General features: G+C 44.4%; 1 protein-coding gene across 3 annotated transcripts in view; it reads left to right on the top strand.

Moving 5' to 3' along the window:
- The window catches only part of DAAM2 (dishevelled associated activator of morphogenesis 2), a 257,845-nt gene that overhangs the window by 140,560 nt on the left and 95,575 nt on the right, over positions 1-21,710 (top strand). For all 3 annotated transcript variants that reach the window (XM_063444117.1, XM_063444115.1, XM_063444116.1), the window contains exon 5: positions 5,067-5,161. In XM_063444117.1, coding sequence (XP_063300187.1) covers positions 5,067-5,161 — 95 coding nt within the window. The remainder of the gene's footprint in view (positions 1-5,066; positions 5,162-21,710) is intronic.

Genomic DNA, 21,710 nt, shown 5'->3' with positions numbered 1-21,710 from the left:
TTTCCCTTGTCTTGTTTTAGTTCTGCACCTGGAGTTGAGGAGGTTTCCCTTGTCTTGTTTTAGTTCTGCACCTGGAGTTGAGGAGGTTTCCCTTGTCTTGTTTTAGTTCTGCACCTGGAGTTGAGGAGGTTTCCCTTGTCTTGTTTTAGTTCTGCACCTGGAGTTGAGGAGGTTTCCCTTGTCTTGTTTTAGTTCTGCACCTGGAGTTGAGGAGGTTTCCCTTGTCTTGTTTTAGTTCTGCACCTGGAGTTGAGGAGGTTTCCCTTGTCTTGTTTTAGTTCTGCACCTGGAGTTGAGGAGGTTTCCCTTGTCTTGTTTTAGTTCTGCACCTGGAGTTGAGGAGGTTTCCCTTGTCTTGTTTTAGTTCTGCACCTGGAGTTGTGGAGGTTTCCCTTGTCTTTGTCTTGTTTTAGTTCTGCACCTGGAGTTGTGGAGGTTTCCCTTGTCTTGTTTTAGTTCTGCACCTGGAGTTGAGGAGGTTTCCCTTGTCTTGTTTTAGTTCTGCACCTGGAGTTGAGGAGGTTTCCCTTGTCTTGTTTTAGTTCTGCACCTGGAGTTGAGGAGGTTTCCCTTGTCTTGTTTTAGTTCTGCACCTGGAGTTGAGGAGGTTTCCCTTGTCTTGTTTTAGTTCTGCACCTGGAGTTGAGGAGGTTTCCCTTGTCTTGTTTTAGTTCTGCACCTGGAGTTGAGGAGGTTTCCCTTGTCTTGTTTTAGTTCTGCACCTGGAGTTGAGGAGGTTTCCCTTGTCTTGTTTTAGTTCTGCACCTGGAGTTGAGGAGGTTTCCCTTGTCTTGTTTTAGTTCTGCACCTGGAGTTGAGGAGGTTTCCCTTGTCTTGTTTTAGTTCTGCACCTGGAGTTGAGGAGGTTTCCCTTGTCTTGTTTTAGTTCTGCACCTGGAGTTGAGGAGGTTTCCCTTGTCTTGTTTTAGTTCTGCACCTGGAGTTGGGGAGGTTTCCGATACTTTATTCTAGTTCTGCACCTGGAGTTGTGGAGGTTTCCCTTGTCTTGTTTTAGTTCTGCACCTGGAGTTGAGGAGGTTTCCCTTGTCTTGTTTTAGTTCTGCACCTGGAGTTGAGGAGGTTTCCCTTGTCTTGTTTTAGTTCTGCACCTGGAGTTGAGGAGGTTTCCCTTGTCTTGTTTTAGTTCTGCACCTGGAGTTGAGGAGGTTTCCCTTGTCTTGTTTTAGTTCTGCACCTGGAGTTGAGGAGGTTTCCCTTGTCTTGTTTTAGTTCTGCACCTGGAGTTGAGGAGGTTTCCCTTGTCTTGTTTTAGTTCTGCACCTGGAGTTGAGGAGGTTTCCCTTGTCTTGTTTTAGTTCTGCACCTGGAGTTGAGGAGGTTTCCCTTGTCTTGTTTTAGTTCTACACCTGGAGTTGAGGAGGTTTCCCTTGTCTTGTTTTAGTTCTGCACCTGGAGTTGAGGAGGTTTCCCTTGTCTTGTTTTAGTTCTGCACCTGGAGTTGAGGAGGTTTCCCTTGTCTTGTTTTAGTTCTGCACCTGGAGTTGAGGAGGTTTCCCTTGTCTTGTTTTAGTTCTGCACCTGGAGTTGAGGAGGTTTCCCTTGTCTTGTTTTAGTTCTGCACCTGGAGTTGAGGAGTCTACCTGCCATTGAGCTCAGCACCTGCACTGTTGGACCAGGACATTTGACTTCTTCAGTGATCTGTATTTTATTCATTATACTCTGTGACAGCAGCTGGCATCAACTGTGCACTTCATAACCTCCCTGGAGCCAAAGTAGGGGCATTCATCCAAATATCTGTGGTTTGCACTGCCTCCTTCTCTGTGTCTTTGTTAGAGTACCAATATATTCTGCAGCGTTGTACAAAGGGGTAATGCTGAATTGATATCACAGATTGTAAAATCCAAATCCAATGTATCTCAGTACGTGCATTACGCATTTCATGTGCGGTTTGTAAAATCACAGTTTGTTATATAAGGTTCCTTTTATTTTTTTATTTGCTTCTAGCTCTTAAAACCTAAATCCACATCTGGCTGAAGCTTTGTGTGTCACTTGGCACTCGGTCCACCAAGTGATTAACTGTACCAGCGGATTGTAGCATATTATACACAGTGTATCCCAACAGCTGCCAGGGGATGTGCCCTACCCAGCATCTTTCAGTAGCTCATGCCACCGCCTGTCCCATCACAGCTGCCTGCATTTTGTGGAACAGGTGTTTCCACAGGACTAGTGCCACATTGTAATGATTCCGTGCCCGTAACTGGCAAGTCCATATAGCTTAAATATTTCATTGCTAGACTGCTTCAGATACTTTGTGTGAAGGATTTATTTGGTTAGCGAGATGCTACACATGTGGGAAGCCCCCTCATAATATATTTTTGCTATTAAACCCTCTCCTAAATGCAGGGATTCTTTACCCAGTGTGCATTTCTGCAGGGTAAAGGGGTTCACATAGTCTGCCTATAATCTGATAAAAGGGGAAGGGGAGATCAGCTACAGGAAAAAAAAAAAAAAACTGGTATGATGAGATAATGGGAGCAAGGGTCTGCTGTCAAACACGTGAGGCGAGGGGCACAGGTTTATATGGAGATATGTATTTTGGATATACTTTTCGAAGGTTTGCTATTTTTAGATGAAATCATTTCATATTTGGATATTAATAATTTATTATTTAGTTAAAAAAAATATTACGTTTATATAAATATTGAATAATTTGAAAAGTTTATACAAAAATATTAAATCAAGGCCATAGTTAGTTAATAATATTTTGAATTATTTGCAGAATACCCTCTGCTATAAGGGGGAAGTCCCCTATCCTGCTATGGTGTGTTATATGTGTAACGTATTATTTATTTATAAAATATTTTACCAGGAAAGATTCATTGATATTTCTCTTGTTTTCAAGTATGTCCTGGGTCCACAAATCATTGCATTGTTACATTAGGGTACAATAAAATACAAAAACAATATTAATACACAATATAAACAAAATTTTACATAGAACAGGTAGGAAATATATAATCAACCCTGACACGTGCATTCTGTTTTGAGATATGTAGAGAGGGATCTCTTAAAGCAGTGCTCCCCAACCTTTTTATCGCCGCGGACCGGTAAACGTTTGATAATTTTTCCGTGGCCCGCTTGTTTTGATTTAATAATTTTAATTTAATTGTATTTAAACATGCCTTCAAAATAAAATACAGCTACACCAAAAAATGAATATAAAGTGATTTATTTTATTTAACTCACTAGAATGCCAAATCAATGAGAACCCTGAGCTTGTTTCTTTGCAGACGGTGTGTGTATGGGGGCAGTGTTTGTGGGGCAGTGTTTGTAGTGTGTGTGTGGGGCAGTGTGTGTAGTGTGTGTATGGGGGCAGTGTTTGTAGTGTGTTTGTGGGGCAGTGTGTGTATGGGGGGCAATGTTTGTGGGGCAGTGTGTGTAGTGTGTGTATGGGGGCCATGTTTGTGGGGCAGTGTTTGTAGTGTGTGTGTGGGGCAGTGTGTGTAGTGTGTGTATGGGGGCAGTGTTTGCGGGGCAGTGTTTGTAGTGTGTGTGTGGGGCAGTGTGTGTAGTGTGTGTATGGGGGCAGTGTTTGTAGTGTGTGTATGGGTGCAGTGTTTGTGGGGCAGTGTGTGTATGGGGGGCAATGTTTGTGGGGCAGTGTGTGTAGTGTGTGTATGGGGGCCATGTTTGTGGGGCAGTGTTTGTAGTGTGTGTGTGGGGCAGTGTGTGTAGTGTGTGTATGGGGGCAGTGTTTGTAGTGTGTATGGGGGCAGTGTTTGTAGTGTGTGTATGGGGGGCAATGTTTGTGGGGCAGTGTGTGTAGTGTGTGTATGGGGGCAGTGTTTGTAGTGTGTATGGGGGCAGTGTTTGTGGGGCAGTGTGTGTATGGGGGGCAATGTTTGTGGGGCAGTGTGTGTAGTGTGTGTATGGGGGCCATGTTTGTGGGGCAGTGTTTGTAGTGTGTGTGTGGGGCAGTGTGTGTAGTGTGTGTATGGGGCAGTGTTTGTAGTGTGTGTATGGGGGCAGTGTTTGTGGGGCAGTGTGTATATGGGGGTCAATGTTTGTGGGGCAGTGTGTGTAGTGTGTGTGTGTGGGGGGCAGTGTGTATAGTGTATGTATATGGGGGGAAGGAGGGTAGGGAGGCTTTAAAAAAAAATAAATAATAATAATTAAATATAAATGTTATGTCCCCCCTCCCTTCTTACCTTTACTGGGAGGAGTGGGGACATCTTTCGTTCCCTGGTGGTCCCAGTGGGATTCATTGGTGGTTCCAGTGGTAGGAATGAACTCTAGCCCGCGCTCCTGGGCTAGAGTTCACTCTCGCAAGATTTGAAGCGTTGCCGTGGTTACCGCGGCAACGCTCCAAATCTCGCGAGAGGAGGACCCGGAGGAGCTGCTGGTAAGAGCTCCCGGGTCCTCTCTCACTCCCTCCCCCCGCCGGCTGTCAGCATAGTGCCTGCGGAGAGCTCTGATCTCCCAGTTCCTCGGGCGGCCCGGTACCGTTTGATCCACGGACCGGTACCGGTCCGCGGCCCGGGGGTTGGGGAACACTGTCTTAAAGGATTAACATATGTACCAGATAATCACCCTCCTTCTTTTGTTATTTTGTAACCATTTCTAAATTGGTTTAAAAGACAAAATTATCTATTTTCTTTCCATTACAGCCGGCAAGTCATTCTCTAATTTCTATTATTTCATTTTTTCAAGCTATATCACAATTGTGTTCTTTTATCTTTTTTCTTTTATATAATTATATCTTTAGGTACTTGTTAATTATACTTCCATCATTCAAAATGAGGATTCCCACCAGTTAGCTAAAAGCCAACATAAGATGATAAAAATCTTTTAGCTGGCTGGTGAGGACAGGTTTATCTCCCTCTTTACTTCTATCCATGTCTCTTTCCATTTACCCTCTTATTGGAAAAATTGGTAAAGATTAATTTGTAGGCTAAGAACATTTTGAGAGTTGCCCATTCTCTTCTTCTCGAGGTTCATCTAGCACTAAATAAATCAAACTGGATTATTGGCTATATATCTGTAACGTGGGAGCTACAGGTTGGATTCACATACCTGTAGATCTTCTAACCCTCTCTTCTTTGCAGATGCAGAGATTGTACACCTTTGATGAAGAGGACACAGAAATGAGGAATAAAATAGTGGAAGACTTGAAGACTGCGCTGAGGACACAGCCCATGAGGTACAGTACATGTGTGTTCCAATAAAAAATAAAACAGTTGTGGAATTTGTCGGTGAATAATCCCAAAATTGAGTTCACTCCTGAAATGATGAAAATGCTATAATTTCTTTATTGGGTCATACCAAAGTGAACTTGGCCAGATGTAAGGATAAATCATGTGTTAGTTTTATTTTTTTAGTCGATCAGATTTTGCAGAGTTAATATCTAACTCTACAGAGAATGCATCGTTCAATGTTAACTCTATTTAAAGTTGCCAGATCCAATATAAGGTCTTTCTAATTCTGATCGGTCCCACGGTGTGTCTGTGATGAGGTAAAAGATTCCGTGTTAAGTCTATAAAGTGGTACAGGATTCCTTGTTTAGTCTTTGAAGAGGTACTGGATTCCTGTTTCAGTCTTTCAAGAGGTACAGTATTCACTGTTTAATCTTTGAAGAGGTACGAAATGTCATGTTGTCCATGAAGAGGTACAGAATCCATTGTTAAGTCTATAGAGAGGTACAGGATTCTGTATTGTCTATGAAGAGGTACATGATTTATTGTTAAGTCTTTGAAGAGCTATTGGGTTCATTGATAAGTGTTTAATGAGTTACGGGATTTTTTGTTGTCTATGAAGAGATACAGAATTTATTGTTAAGTGTTTGAAGTGGTGTGGGATTCATTATTAAGTCTATAAAGAGGTGCAGCATTTATTGTTAAGTCTTTGAAGAGGTACGGGCTGCAGTGTTCTGTATGTTCTGTATGATATGTGATTCATTGCTGTCTATGGAGAGTCACAGGTTGCAGTGTTCTGTATGTTCTGTATGATATGTGATTCATTGCTGTCTATGGAGAGTCACAGGATGCAGTGTTCTGTATGTTCTGTATGATATGTGATTCTTTGTTGTCTATGGAGAGTCACAGGATTCAGTGTTAATTTTATAGAGGGGAATACCAATGAGACCCTTTGGAATATACAGAAGGAACTGGTGAAGTGTCTCAGAAAGGGTTGGGATTTTTTTGGCTGGCTATCTTGCCTGCCCTTTATATTATGTCACACGCCAGCTGAAAAGGAGCAGCTGATTCAACCCATCACATGAAGCCATCCTACTTCTGCCAGCGATTGGCTTATCATGAGATGCAGGGCTGATCTACTGCACCATTGTGACTCAAATCAGTCTATTCTCTAGTCTAAACTATGAGACGTGCAAAGCTGATAAAACTCTTGCAAAATTCAAGACCAGAATTGCCAACTTGTCTTATCTGTAGCCAACAGCCCTCGTTGCTGGGAACCTGTCCGCGCACTATTTTCACCCCGTTTTGGGTTAATTCGGCAATAACAACATTCCTACTTATTGTAGTGAAACCATGTTGAGAAAGAAACAAATTAAATCAGCTTGGGCACTCATTCTTTGTTGCATTTCCAGCTTATCTCAGAATGTGGCAGCAGTTTGAAAGATGGCTCATTCTCCGTAGTGGTTTGCAGTCTCACTATTATCTCTTTGTAAGACATGAACCTCTTTCTGGGCCATTAACCTCAATAACAGGATAAATAGCTACACAATATTCCCACACTAATTATTTATTCCCACCAAAGCCTGCTCAGTTTTTAACGTTGTTGTTCGCAGAGACAATCTTAGAAATATTACTACTCTCGTAGCAGCAGTTTAGGAATTAAATAAATCTAAAAACCTCTTGAGTAGGAAAATTGTGCTCAATCTTATGTAATGACCGTTATAAATATCACACATATATATGTTTTTCCAAGATGCAAATGTGTCTATAATGCTTTGTTTGTTTTTTTACTGTAGTACTCTTGAACTAAACGTATCCATATGGCAGCATTTGAAATTCTCATGACCCCATCTCCCCTCAAAATACCGAATAGTCTCACAATAATAAGATTTCAAGATTGAAAAGACCAGCTGGGACTGCACAGCATAATAATACTAATAATAAAAATAATATAAAGACAGATTCCCAGTAACAATCAACACCTGCACATATTTGTAATATTATGAATGACAAGCAGGATAGGATACAAACAAACAATGTTGACGCATTTCGCACTGATAACTCATTGCTCTCATTTATACAAAATGTATCCAGACACTTTGTTTCTGTCTAGTCTGAATGCTGTGAAATTCTACAAATAGATTCATACATTGAATTACTAGGAAACCATCATTTATTTGGTGCAGCTGATTTTTCCTTGGTGTAGGAGGCGGTTTTAGGTTGCAGTGTCAGTGCCGCACAGTCCCAGAACTGCTACCAGGTAATTATACAAAAAAATCTCCAGATTCCAGATCAATTAATACCAATTTTAGTTAGAGATCGATATCTGGAAGACCCAGTTCCGATTTAATTTGCATCCACTCCACTATCAATAAATAAATAAAAAATTATCACAGGACATTTAGTTTAGGTAAACTAGTCGGGTAAACTGAAAAAATACAAAATATCTACATATGGTCTTTTCAGATCAATGAAACGGAAAAGGACACATGTTGCTTAAATTTGCTGTGATGCTGGATATTTAGTATACATATAATATATAAAGAACACAATAGCACAAAAGAATATATTATCTTTCCGTTACCCCATGGATGTCATCAAAGCTACACCGACTAATTGTTTGAACTTATTACACAACTCAGCTCAATTTCTTGATAACTTGCTGCTATTTCAAATATTTAGTGCAGTGGTTCCCAAACTCTTAGGTTCAAGGCGCCCTTAATATTTCAGTATTTTTCCAAGGCGCCCCAAGTCATAATTTCTAGGTTGTATATCTGTACAACGCTGCAACATTTACTGGCACTATAGTGTAATGTACAGCGTTGGTGTTTGAAGGGGTGCTTGTATATAGTTATTGTGTTTTAATACAGGGGTGTGTTTGTATGTAATGTTTGCGTTTGATTGCAGGGGTGTGTCTGAATGTAATGTTCACTTTTAAATTTGGATGTAAATTTGTGTGAAGTATTTATGTTTGAGTGACGGGGTGTGTTTGTGTTTTGTATTTTTTTTTGTTTGAATGCAGGGGTGTATTTGTATGTAACATTTGTGTTAGATTGCAGGAGTGTGCTTGTATGTTCTGCTGGTGTTTGACTGCTTGGATGTATGCACATACACTACCACAAACATCCATACATACATACTTATACAGATATTCATGCACATTAACACACAGATGCATATAAATACACCGACACATACACACAAATTCATATAGACACCAACACACCATACATAGATACACACCGACATATACACACATACACCCTGACACACACAAATATTGATACATGCCCACACCATGACACAGATACACACACGGACATAAAAAACACACCCTGACACACAAACGCGCATACACAGATGTGTGCACACAAAAGCACACACACATACAAATACTCATACACATACATACACTAGTACACACACACACACACTCATACACATACACTCATACACACATTCACACACATACACACAAAAGTGATTTTTTAAAATAATTTTTTTAATATCTCCAGTCACCCTCCTGTTAGCTTACCTTGTGTGTCCAGGAGGGTGACTTGGAGTTCTGGTCTTGCTTCTGCTGGGGGGAGTGAAGGGATCTGGGGCACTTCGTGCTCCCCCCACCCCCCTCACGCTGCGACTGCCTCCTCTCCCTTCCACGCTGTCTCCTTGCAGGATGCTGGGAGGAAGTGACAGTTTTGTTTTAGGACTTTGACCAAACTTGCAGCCAGGGGGAAAAAGACAAGGGAGGGGAATCAAGTAGTGCATAAGGATAATTGCCCCCTGGGCCACCAGCATGGAAGGGCATGGAAGGGTGGCACCTCAAATCATTGTTTTGAAATTTAGAATAGCGAGAGATTTGTTGGGATGCCTGTTCGCACAGCCCTACATGAGTGAGGCAGCAGGCTGGATTTGTGCAGGGTCTTTGCCAGCCCGGCACTGTGTGGGTTGGTGCAATGCCGGCACTGTGTGGGTTGGTGCCATCCCGGCACAGTGTGGGTTGGTGCCATCCCGGCACTGTGTGGGTTGGTGCCATCCCGGCACTGTGTGGGTTGGTGCCATCCTGGCACTGTGTGGGTTGGTGCCATCCCGGCACTGTGTGGGTTGGTGCCATCCCGGCACTGTGTGGGTTGGTGCCATCCTGGCACTGTGTGGGTTGGTGCCATTCCTGCACTGTGTGGATTAGTGCCATCCCGGCACTGTGTGGGTTAGTGCGATCCCGGCACTGTGTGGGTTGGTGCCATCCCGGCACTGTGTGGGTTGGTGCCATCCCGGCACTGTGTGGGTTGGTGCCATCCCGGCACTGTGTGGGTTGGTGCCATCCCGGCACTGTGTGGGTTGGTGCCATCCCGGCACTGTGTGGGTTGGTGCCATCCCGGCACTGTGTGGGTTGGTGCCATCCCGGCACTGTGTGGGTTGGTGCCATCCCGGCACTGTGTGGGTTGGTGCCATCCCGGCACTGTGTGGGTTGGTGCCATCCCGGCACTGTGTGGGTTGGTGCCATCCCGGCACTGTGTGGGTTGGTGCATAGGTTGGTGCTCTCCAAGCCTGAACTAGTCCAGTGCTGGGCTGCCTTAATGCATGGGCATGCTGGTCAGCTGGCACTGTGTGGGTTGGTGCCGTCCCGGCACTGTGTGGGTTGGTGCCGTCCCGGCACTGTGTGGGTTGGTGCCGTCCCGGCACTGTGTGTGTTGGTGCCATCCCGGCACTGTGTGTGTTGGTGCCATCCCGGCACTGTGTGGGTTAGTGCCATCCCGGCACTGTGTGGGTTAGTGCCATCCTGGCACTGTGTGGGTTAGTGCCATGCCGGCACTGTGTGGGTTAGTGCCATCCCGGCACTGTGTGGGTTGGTGCCATCCCGGCACTGTGTGGGTAAGTGCCATCCCGGCACTGTGTGGGTTAGTGCCATCCCGGCACTGTGTGGGTTAGTGCCATCCCGGCACTGTGTGGGTTAGTGCCATCCCGGCACTGTGTGGGTTAGTGCCATCCCGGCACTGTGTGGGTTAGTGCCATCTCGGCACTGTGTGGGTTAGTGCCATCCCGGCACTGTGTGGGTTGGTGCCATCCCGGCACTGTGTGGGTTGGTGCCATCCCGGCACTGTGTGGGTTGGTGCCATCCCGGCACTGTGTGGGTTGGTGCCATCCCGGCACTGTGTGGGTTGGTGCCATCCCGGCACTGTGTGGGTTGGTGCCATCCCGGCACTGTGTGGGTTGGTGCATAGGTTGGTGCTCTCCAAGCCTGAACTAGTCCAGTGCAGGGCTGCCTTAATGCATGGGCATGCTGGTCAGCTGGCTTGCCTACTTTTTAGTATATTATTCCGGGATATTTATTGAGAGTCTTCAAACACTCTTATTAAATATTTAGGTGGACTAATCATTTCAAAATCAGCTGTTATCTCTACATACAATCTTGCTGTTGTGAATATAAATCTTGACAAAAACAATATACACATACTTATTGTACATAAGCAAGACTGCATCGTACATCATTTTTTTTTTGAAGCTGTAAAGCTATATTTAAGTACATTCTTCTAATATTTTAACAGTCCATGTCCCTAAACATTTGAGTGGACTAATCTCTGCTGTACAGCATGTTTTTTTTTTTTTTTTTTTTAACCCCTTAAGGACCAAACTTCTGGAATAAAAGGGAATCATGACGTGTCACACACGTCATGTGTCCTTAAGGGGTTAAACACTGATTTTGTTGGAGTTACCAATAAATATCAGCATCATTTTATCAATATTTTAATTTATTTTATATTTTTTTAATTCTTTATTTTTATATTGACGGCATGTAATACGGTTTGACATGTCGAACCAGGCGGTAAAGTTTTGTTCCCGCATGAGACATTGCATTATGGTCTGTTGGGTACATTTGTTACATATAATGTTACATTCGTTGTACATTGAGGCCCTCTTTCAAGCACTTACCATCCAATACTTTTGCATTATATTCAATAACCTAAAATGAACAGAAGGAATTTAGTGAGAGAAGAAGAATCAAAAGAAGGTGAGAGAAAGGTTTTGTGCAAAAAATTGTTTTTTTTTTGTTTTTTTTCTTTTACTCCAATTATCTCCTGTTAGTGTGTTATCTCCTAAGGAGTGAGTGAACCCGTACTCTGTATGCTATCCCGCTGGGGGGTAGGCTCCAGCCCCTCTGCAGGTTGCCCTTTATCTTTTCAGCAGCCCCGCCAGCCTTCCACCCCAAGCATCCCCCGAGAGGCCCTCTCCTTTGTGGCCCAGAGCCATGATCCTGGCCGGGCCCCCCTGGGGAACACCTGAAGGTGGAATGCCCCTCCCACCCCCTCTTCAGCTATGCCAGAAAGGGTGTCCACCAGTAGCTCGAATGACAGGCCAATAGTGAATGAGGATTAAATAGTAACGGGTGCCCATAACCAACGCCTGTGGCTCCTCAATTAAGAGTATTTAAGTAAGCCATCCAAGTTCCCACACTTTGGTGAACCAGTAGATGATTTAAAATGTTCTTCTTGTGAGTGGTTGTGTAGGCAGGGCCTCCGTGCACTGCTTTGCCCGGTGGTCTATAATGCTGTTAAGACAGTCTTGGTCCACTGGAATATTTTTTGGTAGACTACCGAATCTGACCAGGCGGCCAATCTACAGTGAGTTTGTATGATGTCCCTGGAGGTGTCTATCAGTAAACGCAAGGTGAGATGAGGTCATTATCATGAGGTACATGACAGTTGTCATTGGTTGCAGTGACATTAACAGGAAACAGTCTTTGTTTCTTAAGAATTGCATAGACCAGGGGTAGGCAACCTTTTAGCAGCACTGTGCCGATCTAGGATTGTGATGTCCCGTAGCGTGCCGGTCCTATTTTTTTTTTTAAACTGAGGTGTGTATGCTGCCGTATCCTGCTTGTTATTTTTACTGTAATTGCTTTGTATCGTTGTATTTGTGCGTATATGCAGGGCCGTCTTTAATATTGACTGGACCCTGGGCAAAGCATTTGTTTGGGGCCCCCTGGACCCTGTCCTCCCTCCCCAGGCGTGCAATCACGTCCTCCACCTCAACGCAGTGGCGGACCTAAAGTAGAGAGGTGCAAGAATTTTTTTGGGCTTCCCTGTTGAATGAGTGATTAAAAGGTAGATCCCCATCTGTCGTGCAACTCCAGTAATGCATTGACAGCTGGGGCTCTACCATTTACCCATGTTTCCAGGTCTTAGCACTAAGCGGTTTTTGTGTGTCTGAATGTAAGCAGGTTTTTGTATGGAATATGTTTGTATGTGGTGTTGGCGTCACTGCAAGCATGTATTTGTGTAGTGTTGGTTTTTGAATGCAGGGGTGTATTTACATATAATTTTGGTGTGTAACACAGACATGTGTTTGTAAATAGTGTTGAAATTTGAATGTAGGGGTGTATTTGTGTGTAGTATTAGTGTGTGAATGCTGAGATGTATGCACATATACACGCACACAGATATATATATATATATACACACTGAAACACACACACAGACATACTGACATATTGACACACACGCACACAGACATACTAACACACACGCACACACTGACACACAAACAGATATACTGACACACACACACACAGACAGACATACTGACACAGGTATGCTGACACACACACACTGACATACTGACACACACAGATATACCGACACACACATACAGACACACACTGACAGACATACACACACATGGATATACTGACACACACAAAAATTACACTTTTAAACCCACCCTCCAGTTTCCTACCTTTCCTGCTGGTGGCTGAAGGTGTTGGGAGTTGGGGTATGGCTTTCTCGGCCAGCCCCACTCCACTCTGCCTACTCTTCTTTCCCGCGCGCTCCTCTCTTTGTGGGAGGAAGTGATGCACGGCCGTCACTTCCTCCCAGCCTGTTGCCAAAAAGCAAGGGGCCCGCTCGCGCTGTTAAAGCGCCACTGGGACCCTGCTGACAGAACCCCACCGGGTGGGCCTCCTTAGTGTGCGGATTACCGGCCGGGGGTCAGAGGCCAGTTGAGGCCAGCGGGGCTCACGGTGCAGCTGCCCAGTTTGCCCCACATTAAAGACGGCCCTGCGTATATTAGCTATTATATTGTATATGTTCATGAGTAGTTTATGGTATTGTGTATGATACATATGAATGTGAGTTGTGTATGGGGGCTGCTTGTGGAATTGTGTGAATGGATATGTCACATTGTGTGTTTGGTAGTGTGTGTGGGGGCTGTTTGAGGTATTGCATGTGAGAGACTGCATGTGGGGTTGTGTGCATGTATGTGGATTGTTAGTGGTGTTGCGTTTGTGCAGATTATGTGTGTGTTTGTGTGTGGGCTGTCCGTACTATTTGTATAAGGGATTACACAGGAATGCAGGATTCTGCATTCCTGTGTATATGTAGCAGTGTGGGTGGCTTCCCTGGGTTCCAGTGGGGACCAGGCCGGCCAGGTACATGTCAAGGACAGGAGCTGCAACAGCAACTGCGAGCTGCTCTACTACAGTGTGGATTCCTATTCACAAGTGCTGTGAGGAAGTGATCTGAGATCACTTCCTCTATGTGCTGCAATGCATAAATTGAGGATTGTCCTTCACCACCTTTTCGGATTAGCAGATATCTGAAGTTTTACTGGGACTCCTGATAGGCCAGAGCCTATTTGTCTCTAGCAGCCTTGAGTGCCGTGCAAAGACACCTCGAGTGCCGTGCATGGCACTAGTGCCGTAGGTTGCCTACCTCTGGCATAGACCTTCAGACTGTGCAGATATATATGGAATACTAATAAAGTTTAATAACAAATGTATGTCATATATATATAGATAGATAGATAGATAGATATCAAAAAGTAAAAAGTATCAAATTTAAAAAAATATATATACAGGGAGTGCAGAATTATTAGGCAAATGAGTATTTTGACCACATCATCCTCTTTATGCATGTTGTCTTACTCCAAGCTGTATAGGCTCGAAAGCCTACTACCAATTAAGCATATTAGGTGATGTGCATCTCTGTAATGAGAAGGGGTGTGGTCTAATGACATCAACACCCTATATCAGGTGTGCATAATTATTAGGCAACTTCCTTTCCTTTGGCAAAATGGGTCAAAAGAAGGACTTGACAGGCTCAGAAAAGTCAAAAATAGTGAGATATCTTGCAGAGGGATGCAGCACTCTTAAAATTGCAAAGATTCTGAAGCGTGATCATCGAACAATCAAGCGTTTCATTCAAAATAGTCAACAGGGTCGCAAGAAGTGTGTGGAAAAACCAAGGCGCAAAATAACTGCCCATGAACTGAGAAAAGTCAAGCGTGCAGCTGCCAAGATGCCACTTGCCACCAGTTTGGCCATATTTCAGAGCTGCAACATCACTGGAGTGCCCAAAAGCACAAGGTGTGCAATACTCAGAGACATGGCCAAGGTAAGAAAGGCTGAAAGACGACCACCACTGAACAAGACACACAAGCTGAAACGTCAAGACTGGGCCAAGAAATATCTCAAGACTGATTTTTCTAAGGTTTTATGGACTGATGAAATGAGAGTGAGTCTTGATGGGCCAGATGGATGGGCCCGTGGCTGGATTGGTAAAGGGCAGAGAGCTCCAGTCCGACTCAGACGCCAGCAAGGTGGAGGTGGAGTACTGGTTTGGGCTGGTATCATCAAAGATGAGCTTGTGGGGCCTTTTCGGGTTTAGGATGGAGTCAAGCTCAACTCCCAGTCCTACTGCCAGTTTCTGGAAGACACCTTCTTCATGCAGTGGTACAGGAAGAAGGCTGCATCCTTCAAGAAAAACATGATTTTCATGCAGGACAATGCTCCATCACACGCGTCCAAGTACTCCACAGCGTGGCTGGCAAGAAAGGGTATAAAAGAAGAAAATCTAATGACATGGCCTCCTTGTTCACCTGATCTGAACCCCATTGAGAACCTGTGGTCCATCATCAAATGTGAGATTTACAAGGAGGGAAAACAGTACACCTCTCTGAACAGTGTCTGGGAGGCTGTGGTTGCTTCTGCACGCAATGTTGATGGTGAACAGATTAAAACACTGACAGAATCCATGGATGGCAGGCTTTTGAGTGTCCTTGCAAAGAAAGGTGGCTATATTGGTCACTGATTTGTTTTTGTTTTGTTTTTGAATGTCAGAAATGTATATTTGTGAATGTTGAGATGTTATATTGGTTTCACTGGTAAAAATAAATAATTGAAATGGGTATATATTTGTTTTTTGTTAAGTTGCCTAATAATTATGCACAGTAATAGTCACCTGCACACACAGATATTCCCCTCAAATAGCTAAAACTAAAAACAAACTAAAAACTACTTCCAAAAATATTCAGCTTTGATATTAATGAGTTTTTTGGGTTCATTGAGAACATGGTTGTTGTTCAATAATAAAATTAATCCTCAAAAATACAACTTGCCTAATAATTCTGCACTCCCTGTAGATATCAAAACGTAAAAAGTTGCAAATGGAAAAATTACTGTTGTGCTTCACCTGTATGAACCAGTGTCCATTGCTAACCTGCAGAATTCAGTCTGAAACACGATGTGTGTCTGTGCTCATTTGCATATCAAGCCGGGAACTATGGGATAGTTCTCACGTTTCTGTGCCAAGGAGGACTTCTCAAAGTCCAACACGAGATATGCAGGATATATATATATACACAGAGAGACTGTGAAAAACTGGGACACTTATGTGGTGACTGGCTTTCTGACACTGTTTAAAGATGTAATAACAGCCAATGGTTTTATCAGACACAAGTTAAAAAATCTTTCAGCAAGCGCGCTCCATGCTGAGCTGTTAAATACCACTAGGCTGAAGATTAACACTGGGGAAGTCTTGGGAATGACTCATACTGTGTTACACATTCATTATCAGCAGCACTTCACATTCTCTGATTACTGAATAGTCAGTTTCTCATAGACTTCAATGGATGAATTTCTATTCACCAAGCAGAGAGAATCCAGCCCGTATTATTTAATTGAAATCCCATGATGAAGATATATTCACATCACACCCCTGATTGAGTCGGTATTAAATACAATTAGAACAATATTTCCCATATCTCCTGGAGAAGGGGGACACACAGAATCCTGGGATGAGACAGTATCAGGCTTGCATAAATAAAACTGAATATTAATTATTCAAAATGGCCGCTCCTATTTCCTGTTTCAAAAACAACAAAAATCCATAGTGTCTGCTGGAATAAAACACTATAACGGATTAAAATATGGACAATATAGAATAGAGTTTAACTTTCAGAGAGCTGCTGTTGCTAAAATACCATTATTTTATAGGCATTTTGTAACCACTTGAGGCACAGCAAAAGTTCTGACTAGGGATTTGCCTAACCCTTGCCTAAACTTGGTCATGAAGAGGTTAAACCAGGGCTGTCCAACCTGCGGCCCCCCCAGATGTTGCTGAACTACAACTCCCATGATTCCTTGGCTATCTATTTAATTGAAAGACTCATGGGAGTTGAAGTTCAGCAACATCTGGGGGGCCGCAGGTTGGACAGGCCTGGGTTAAACCCTGACACCCAGTACTTAGGTTAGACCTAGAATGGCAGAGGAAAGGGACATAGCATATTACTGGTCCACGCAAAAAAGACAAGCCAGAAGTCTTAGAAACAGAGGTATACAAGGTCAATATAACTAGCCGAGGTTTGGGTTAAAAATAATGTATACATGGTTGATATAAATAACTGAGGTCTGGGATTATAGAGGTACTCAAGGTTGATATAACTAGCCAAGGTCTGATTAATAAATGTATACAAGGTTGATATAACTAGCCAAGGTCTGGGATAACAGAGGTATATGTAGTCGAGATTCGCCAGGAATAGAATACCTAGAAACACTATGAAAAAATAATTGGCTATCAGATACCAAAAGGAAACGATGAGAGGGCAAGATACTGTCTGTGGAAAGGGTTTAAATAGGCAGTAAATTGGTCATTGTCATAATTGCAATGGCAGAATGTGAGAAAACGATATAACAAGTATGACACGGGAGTGCATGCGTCAAAATTGATACAAGTATTGGACGCATCACATATAATGACACATAGGAGCAGTGTCCAGTGTCAGAAATGATGAGAAAAGATGAAAAAATAATACAGAGCCGGTGGAGAGGAAATGGGCACAAATTGTTTTTAGTGGGAGACATTTTTCATAAAGCAATTGTATCCACCACTCTGCTGCAATATATAGCTAATAGCTGATCAGAAGAACATATGATGGTGCCTGCTGGCCATGCTCTAATGCAGCACGGACTTGAATCCGCTGTGTGCGCTCTGATGCCATGCGTTCCCATGAGGTCTGTGGGATCGCCGACAGTTATGCTAGGTCTTGCCTCCACAGCTGTTGCGTCTGACAGCGGTAGACACGTTGGCCACTGCGTGTTTGAGCCTAAGGAACTACCTAAAGTCCCGCTTTTGAACATGTGTGTGTCCGCACGTCGACATCCCACATGTATGTTCCAATGTCCCATGACCACTAATGATCAATCAGAGATGTTCTTGGAGTATTTGAACTAATTTTAAATATTTCTCAGTGCCCTGTCATGGTTTCCAGTTTGGTTATCCGAGAGCGAGTCATTTATTCTTGAGTATTTTGACCCTGGCTTGTTCTTTGACTATTTTGACTTCTGGAATCCTTTGACCTTTGGCTTGTCTACTTTTTAGTACCTTCTGTTTACCTGACCTCAGCTTGTCCTGTACTTTTCTATATTCATGTTAAAACCAGCTGTTCTAAGGTTAGGTAATATATTTGATGGTTTCTGTTTTATTTCATATTTCTTAACTTACGGTAAGTTCTTCTTGTTGGGTATGAGACTATCCTGGCACGACATGATCGTCAGTACTTTGGCAAATTTCATCTGTAAAATAATCAGGTTTTGATTTAATATACGGTTTATACTTTACCAGAAAAAAAGTTAAATTATCATGTTTGCATTCAAACCCTGTCTAAATAAATATATTTTATTACAGACATTGGCGGATCCAGGGGGGGGGGCAACGGGGCAATTGCCCCCCCGAGAAAATATTGCTTCCCGAGGCTCTCCCCTGCCGGCCCATGCAAGGCTGGTGCTATCCAAGCACCAGCCCTGCTGATTGCCATCACGGACCGGAGGGGAGATCAGTGATCTCCCTCCCCGGCCCACACAGGCACATTGCTGGGCGGCCGGCAGGGGAGGGCAAGGGAGATAGAACCCGGGGGAGCTCTTCTCTGCAGCTCCGCCGGGTTCTCCTCTCGCGAGCACGGAGCGTTACCATGGCAACGCTCCGTTCTCGCGAGAGTGAACTCTAACCTGAGCTGCAGGTTAGAGTTCACTCTCTCCACTAGAACCACCAGGGACTGGAAGAGAGCAATGTCTCCCCCTCCCTCAGCAAAGGTAAGTACGGAGGGGGACATTAGCTATAATTTGTTAGTTATTATTTAATAATAAAAAAATAATATCTTTAATCTGCCCCCCTATCACCTCACACACTGCACCACACACAGCCCCCCCTTACATACACAGCCCCCCCCCTCACATACACAGCCCCCCTCACATACACAGCCCCCCTCACATACACAGCCCCCTCTTACATACACAGCCCCCCCACATACACAGCCACCCCCTTACATACACAGCCCCCCCCACATACACAGCCACCCCCTTACATACACAGCCCCCCTTACATACACAGCCCCCCCTCACATACACAGCCCCCCTACATACACAGCCCCCCCTTACATACACAGCCCCCCTTACACACACAGTCCCCCCCTTACATACACAGCCCCCCTCACATACACAGCCCCCCCTTACATACACAGCCCCCCTCACATACACAGCCCCCCCTTACATACACAGCCCCCCCTTACACACACAGCCTCCCCTTACATACACAGCCCCCCTCACATACACAGTCCCCCATACACACACAGCCCCCCCATACACACACAGCCCCCCCATACACACACAGCCCCCCTTACACACACAGCCCCCCTTACACACACAGCCCCCCTTACACACACAGCCCCCCTTACACACACAGCCCCCCCTTACACACACAGCCCCCCCTTACACACACAGTCCCCCCTTACATACACAGCCCCCCTCACATACACAGCCCCCCTTACATACACAGTCCCCCCTTACATACACAGTCCCCCCTTACATACACAGCCCCCCCTTACATACACAGCCCCCCCTTACATACACAGCCCCCCCTTACATACACAGCCCCCCCTTACACACACAGCCCCCCTTACCACAGCCCCCCCTCACATACACAGCCCCCTTACATACACAGTCCCCCCTTACATACACAGTCCCCCTTACATACACAGTCCCCCCTCACATACACAGCCCCCCTTACCACAGCCCCCCCTCACATACACAGCCCCCTTACATACACAGTCCCCCCTTACATACACAGTCCCCCCTTACATACACAGCCCCCCTTACATACACAGCCCCCCCTTACATACACAGTCCCCCCTTACATACACAGCCCCCCCCTCACATACACAGCCCCCCCCTCACATACACAGCCCCCCCTCACATACACAGCCCCCCCTCACATACACAGCCCCCCCTTACATACACAGCCCCCCCTTACATACACAGCCCCCCCTTACATACACAGCCCCCCCTTACATACACAGCCCCCCCTTACATACACAGCCCCCCCTTACATACACAGCCCCCCCTTACACACACAGCCCCCCTTACACACACAGCCCCCCTTACACACACAGCCCTCCCCTTACACACACTGCCCTCCCCTTACACACACTGCCCTCCCCTTACACACACTGCCCTCCCCTTACACACACTGCCTCCCCTTACACACACTGCCCCAATACACAGGGGCAGTGTTTTCTAGGTAAACTAGAAAACACTGCCCCCTTATACACACTGCCCCAATACAAACACAGCCCCCCATACATACACACACACACAGCACCACCCACACACACACACTGCTCCCAATATACAAATTGCTACCCCATACATACACTGCACCCCTCTCACACACGCACTACCCCTCCATACACATACTGCGACCCTCACATACACTGCACCACTCACACACACACACACACACACAGACACTACAGCCACTATCCCAGCAGACCCTGGGTAAGTTATCAAACGTTTTTTTTTAAACGGTTTGACTACTTACTCTGGGAGGGCACCACAGCAAATCCTGGCACCAAAACCACTACAGAGAGCTGTAGTGGTTATTGTGCCTGGATTGTTTCTTAAAATGATCTGCCAGTGCCCCTCCCGAGATTAGCTTCTGGATCCGCCACTGATTACAGAACACATTAAACATTTCCACTGCAGTATTTCTACTAATAATTCCCAATCCTGAAGACTAATGAGGAATATGTACAGTTATTTTAGCAGAAATGGCTTCTCTCAAACTTCCTACAACATTTTCGTGTAAATTCTTGATAGGTGGCGTGGCATTCATTTAATCATTTATGGGATAATGAACACGTTAATCAGTTCAGAGTTTACTGTAAAAAGCGTTTATGAGCTGGCATGTAGGTTGGCATGACTCCTGCTTTGCAGTGAAGCTCTTTGTACAGCTACCCATGTAAGTTGGCAGAGATCCCCTCTGTGGCTTAGCTCATACTGTGCAAAACCCAGCACACAGAGAAACCTTCAGGACCTTCCGAGGTCTATTCAGAGAGCAGGCTCAATTGGACAACTTTATCACCTTAAGGACTGGGCTGCAGCCAAGCTGTGAATGGCCAAATTTTCTGAAAATGAAGCTTTTGCAGCTGTGTTCATCTGATGAAGTTGAATCAACTCATCTGTTAATAATCACAATAAGTATCAGTTAAGCATCGCGAGGTCTCCACTCAGTGCTCAGCTCCGCTCTTCGTTTAAGCCTCTGGCACAATTTTAAAAAGTTTTAATGTCTGGAAGCAGCCAAGTTTCTCGTTAAAGGCCTGTGTCTCAACTAATTTCCAGAGACTCAACTCGTTAGCTGCCAAATGGGCGCCAGTCCAACCCTTAGACAGAAGCCAATTCCTAGACTCTAATGGAAATAATGCAAGCGATCTGTGCATCTTTTTAGTACTGATATTGCATTGCAAGGAACTGATACATTACTGTGTACAGAAATAGAACGTATTTTATGGCAAAAGATATGATGTCATCACACCAGTGATGACATCATAACAATAAATGTATGCTTACATTTCCCTTTAGTTACCTGGTTGAATACAATAAAACACTTTTGTCCTGGATTACACATTTCAACTGTGTGCAATTTGGTCATATTTACAAGAATTATACTAGACATTTTTTTTCTTTTTTTCCAAACAATACTCTATACCGGATTTATCAAAAGCAGAATGTATGTGGTAGCTTCTTATGGTTTGTTTTTTTGTCTCATGTTTACTCCCCCTTCAAGTGGGATCAGGGTTATCCACCAACACGTGAATTGTTGGGGAATTCAAAGTAATTAGAATTTTTATCCCATCTGTAAACATGACTCTTTTCGATTTAGAAATTGTGGTCTAAAAGTTGAAATCCACTTTGATTTCCTAACAATTCACACTTTAGCAAAAAAATCTGTG

This window comes from Pelobates fuscus, chromosome 2 (genome assembly GCF_036172605.1).
Source record: "Pelobates fuscus isolate aPelFus1 chromosome 2, aPelFus1.pri, whole genome shotgun sequence".
Lineage (NCBI taxonomy): Eukaryota > Metazoa > Chordata > Amphibia > Anura > Pelobatidae > Pelobates > Pelobates fuscus.
Note: the sequence above shows the minus strand (reverse complement) of the source record. Positions and strands in the feature narration are given on the sequence as shown.